The sequence below is a fragment of the Sabethes cyaneus genome, chromosome 3 (assembly GCF_943734655.1).
Source record: "Sabethes cyaneus chromosome 3, idSabCyanKW18_F2, whole genome shotgun sequence".
Taxonomy (NCBI): domain Eukaryota; kingdom Metazoa; phylum Arthropoda; class Insecta; order Diptera; family Culicidae; genus Sabethes; species Sabethes cyaneus.
The window spans coordinates 35,831,340-35,835,887 of record NC_071355.1 but is presented as its reverse complement, the minus strand read 5'-3'; the positions used below and the strand labels follow the sequence as shown (position 1 = coordinate 35,835,887).

The window sequence follows — 4,548 nt, the reverse complement described above, 5'->3', positions numbered from 1 at the left end:
TCATTAAATTTACCAACTTTAGTCTACCGACGAATAGTTCTTGATTATTAATTCTTGTTGTTAATGTATATTTGTGCCTCACAATGGATACTGATAAGCTAAACCGGGAGGTGAGTAACGTTTTATTTCATTAACTCTAGTTTGCTACAATATTGTAATTTTTAGCTGCAAATTTTCCGTAACCACGTTAAAATCTGCCGAGAAAACGTTATCCACAAACTGGTGCGAGATATAAAATTCTGGAAAGCCAAACAGGAAACGCAGTCCGACAACAACAACCAGCGGGCAAACAAAAAGGTGCAATCGCTGGAAGCAACATTCGAGTTTATCCGCACACAGTCGGCTTCGGAACTGGCCAAAGCAGTTATTAAATTTAACCCCAAGCAAGATGCTGCCAGTACGGTAGAGCACCGTGCGCTGATGCGGTTTCACGAAAACAAAAAACTGCATCCGGAAATTAAAGCTCTGATCAGACGGTTCGGACTCAAGAGCAAAATGGATGTGCTGGATAAGTATCTCAAGGGACCTGCCGGTTGTGCGAAAAAGGGTAAACAGCAGAAGAGGAAGAAGAAAAACGAAAAAAAGAAGAAAAAGGAGACGGAACAAGATTCGGAAGATCAAGGTTTTTGTGAGGTGGGTGAGAAGTCGGAGTCTGATGAGGAAATTGCGTCGGATGAAGATTCTGTTTCTGGTGGTATGGCAGAAGGCGATGGCAAATTCGTTAAAGTTGCTAAGGCAACCGTAGAAACATCGAACAGTAAGAAGCTCAAACGAAAGTCGGATAAAAGTCGAAGCAAAACGGTGAAAATAAAGAAAGTTTTTATAGCACCAGATGAGGAAGACGATGACGAGGAAAAGTGCGTCAAAATTCAGGATAGCTTTTTCGTGACAAGTTCCGGTCAAAGTTACGTTGCCACAGCCCCTGTAGTGGACAGTAAAGAGCTAGAAAAAGAAGAACTTAGCTGGAAGCGAGCCGTCAAGCGGAAAGATATTTTCGGTAGGAAAGAAGAGGAGCCTAGCAAGCAAAATAAAACGGATGATCTTCATCCGTCTTGGAAGGCAAAACAGCAACAGAAGGGTATGTTATTTTCAGGAAACTTTAAAATGAATAGTTTCAAATTAATATTCTTTATATGCAAACAAAAGGTATAGCAGCGTTTGAGGGTAAACGAAAACGCTTTGGTGATGATTCAGTGAAAACAACCACGAAGTCGGCTTCGGATATGCACCCATCGTGGGTTGCTAAACAACAGCAACGTACCCTGCAACCCTTCCAGGGTAAGAAAACTAAATTTGATCCGGTTGAAAGTGTGAAATCGGAGCAGACAGATCCGAATCTGCATCCTTCGTGGGCTGCGAAGCAGAAGCAGAAGGGCATCAAATCATTCGCAGGAACGAAAATTGTGTTTGATTCAATTGAACCTATTGCTGCCGGTACAAATAAGTCGTTAGCAAAGAGTAAACCAGTGCAGGTAACGGAAGCACAACCGGCCGATGTGCATCCGTCTTGGGCTGCCAAGCAAAAGGAAAAAGGCATCAAGGAATTTCAAGGTAAGAAAATCACATTCGACGATTGAAAGTGTCTCTGCGTAGTTTTCTGTATAATAGCTTAAACTTTAACTGCTAAGTGGAATAAATAACATACTGTTTGCGATGTACTATACCTGCTTAGAGGACATCTGTTTTATAAACACTGCGTGGCTTTGGTTTCGGAGGTCCACGCAACTGTAACTGTAGTTCGGTCAGCAGATCAGGCCGCTTTGTGGAGATTTTCGTAAAGTGCGCAATCGCAATCGGAAGCAGCACTTCACACATATAAGTTTTGTTCTTGCAAACGAAGTTGAGCTAAAAGAAAATTATCCTTTTTTTTTGTTTGTTAGTTAACATACAAAATTAGACTTACATCGATTCCAGTCATTCCATGTGGCTTGGTTCCATGTTGTGCTAAGAACAGCTCCTTGAGCAGGACTTCGGCATCGCCTTTCAGTGAATCGTACTTTGCCAAATAGGCACAACTCTCGGTAGTAGTAAGAAAATGCCGACAGAAGTTGACCGTTGTCTGTGTTAAGTTGATCCACGTATCCCCGGTTACCAGAGGTTTCATATCCAAACCTAAGGCATCGAACTCCTTCAAAGTATTTCGCAAATTCGTCTTGGTTTGCAAATTGTACGGTTGCCAAACATCCTCAGTACGACCGATGGATTCCACAAGTCGATATTTAGCTTCTTGCAGTAACTGCTCAAGGGTGTTTCGCAATAATCCTTCCATGTGATAGGACAGATCCAGTCCTATATCTGTCAATTTGGAGCATGGCTTTCGAACGCCTTCCACCACCTTCGCCACCACTTCCAGTTGAGTATCTTTCGTTAGGTAATGTTTGATCAATTGCGAAGCAAAATACTGCAGTTCCATATTGCACCACACGATCAGGGCTAGAAATACGATTTCATTCCACAAAGACAAAATATTTCATAGAAAATAAATCCACTCACCACTGGTGCATGAAGCTTTGCTGCTAAAAGCCCGTAGAAATTCGCTTGCCACTTGTGCCACATCACAGAAAAACAATTCCGAGATGGCCAAATTATTTCTCCTAGCTTGTCGCTGGGAAGTTCGAATGGCGGTGCTGCAAACCCGCAGAAGTATACCGCATGCTTCCCGTGCCTTTTCCATTTCCACCAGCAGTTTCAGCGGTCGTCGACTGGATCTCAGCGCTGCCTGTAAGCTGCGGCTTTGCGAATTGGACAGCTCTTGCATCAGCACCGTAGAAAGAGTGTTCTTCAGTGTTTTAATTTTCTCCCCGATTTCTGCTGCCCCACGGAAGGTGCTGTCCTTCGCCAAATACTCTTCACATTTTTGCACCAGTGCCAAACTGTCCTCGAAATGTCGCTGAGCTATTTCCGCCTGAATTTCTTCGGGGGCGGAAGCAAGCCAGTCCGGCGCAAGATTTTCGGTAATCGCAATCTTTTCCGAAGCCGTTGGGCTTAGCAGCTCACTGTCGATCGATTTTTGTTGTTGCTGCTGTTGCTGAGGTGCAGCAAATTTCAAGCTCGTCGGTGGCTGCGGAGCTGGTCCTTTTTTGTGCGTCTTTATCTGGTGAAATTTTATTGCCACCTCGAACTTATCGATCCATTCCAGTTTGGTAGCCGAATTGACGCACTGGAAAATTCGTGCCCCATCGCTTGTGATCACGTTGATTGCATTTTTGTTGACCCCATCCAAATCTTTGATGTTTATGACGGCAATCTTTTTCGTGTCATACTCTGTTAGGAATTCTAATTTTCTGAAATGAGAAAATGAAACGTTTGAAAAATATTCTGGATTTGATTCATTTAACCTACTTGTCATGTTTAATTTTGGCTAAAACCAGAATCTCATTGAAAAGAAACAAATGAATACGGCAAATGGGTCTATAATCGTTCGGGTCCAGTTCAATTAGACCGCCTTCATAGATGAATACTTTGTCGTCCAGATTGCCCTGCATTCAAGAAAAAGAAATTTAACTGAAATTTCCCACCTAAGAGTTTAAATAATAAGAACCTTATAGCCAATAAGTGATTCCTTGATCAGCTGAATTGCTTTTTTATTTTGCTGTTCCTCGTTCACGTTTGGATCGATGCTCTGATCTTCAATGATATACTTCTGATCGTCCAGCATACATTCGTCCTTTAGCGTGGATAACAAATTACGTTGCTCTATCAGGATATGCGAAAGTTGGTACATTTCTGACTCCAAGTCTACAAAAACAAAAAGAAAAGCGCCGATTACCGATTTGAGAACCCACAACCGAAGCCGATGGCAATGGTGACTAACGTGAAATTTCCTTAGCCGTCTCAATAAATTGCATATAGTTTTCGTAAACATGTTTTTTCAACGTCGATGAAACCGTATCGCTGTGGCTTTGAATTTTCGCTTTGGTTTGCTGCAGTTCCGGTCCACCCACGCAATCTTGAACGAGTTCCTTGACATCTGTAAGTGAAACAGCAAAATTAGACATCAACAATAGTATTGCACATTATTCTTGAACTAACATTTCTCCGCATTAAAATTGTCCTTTTCAAACACTGTTACACCGGATTCAGGCATTTTAAAAACCTAAATAAAACTTAAAAATAAGATTAATATTGTTGTGTTGTTACTTTGGGTGTTTTGTGGTGTGATTAATTTTTTGTAACATTTTGACGTTTACGGTTACAACAAGACGGTGTATTCAGCACAGTTTGCACTATATGTATTTGCATCATGCGTGTACATGCTTAAATTTGGAACTAAAAACTGTGCCATCCACACGGAAAAAAAATTACACGTTGCTATAAAAAGTGTTTCATGATGAATCCGCCCTACGTGTTGAACCGTGGAAACTACAAAATGCTGATATCCAAGGGAAAGTCGCTGAGAACATTGCGCAAGACACCATCTAGGGAACGATGTCTTAAGCGTCGATGAAACTGGACGAGTTTGTAAGCTGCTAGTCAGCGATCTCACGAGTGGGCGAGTTAGCGAATGCGCGGGTCATGATGACACACAAATCGGCAAGTAAGCTAGTA

The 4,548-nt window shown here is 42.0% G+C and overlaps 2 protein-coding genes across 2 annotated transcripts; one reads left to right on the top strand and one right to left on the bottom strand.

The window, feature by feature from the left end:
* Positions 1-1,808, top strand: LOC128741664 (uncharacterized). Its single transcript, XM_053837621.1, has 3 exons — positions 1-110; positions 166-1,078; positions 1,147-1,808. The coding sequence occupies exons 1-3, from the start codon at positions 84-86 to the stop codon at positions 1,575-1,577; spliced, it is 1,371 nt and encodes a 456-aa protein (XP_053693596.1). The 5' UTR covers positions 1-83; the 3' UTR covers positions 1,578-1,808.
* Positions 1,588-4,148, bottom strand: LOC128741663 (exocyst complex component 8). The gene is made up of 7 exons (XM_053837619.1): positions 4,033-4,148; positions 3,815-3,970; positions 3,542-3,738; positions 3,343-3,479; positions 2,494-3,284; positions 1,904-2,433; positions 1,588-1,845 (listed from the first exon to the last, which is right to left on the bottom strand). The coding sequence occupies exons 1-7, from the start codon at positions 4,085-4,087 to the stop codon at positions 1,669-1,671; spliced, it is 2,043 nt and encodes a 680-aa protein (XP_053693594.1). The 5' UTR covers positions 4,088-4,148; the 3' UTR covers positions 1,588-1,668.
* Positions 4,149-4,548: the final 400 nt, after the last annotated feature.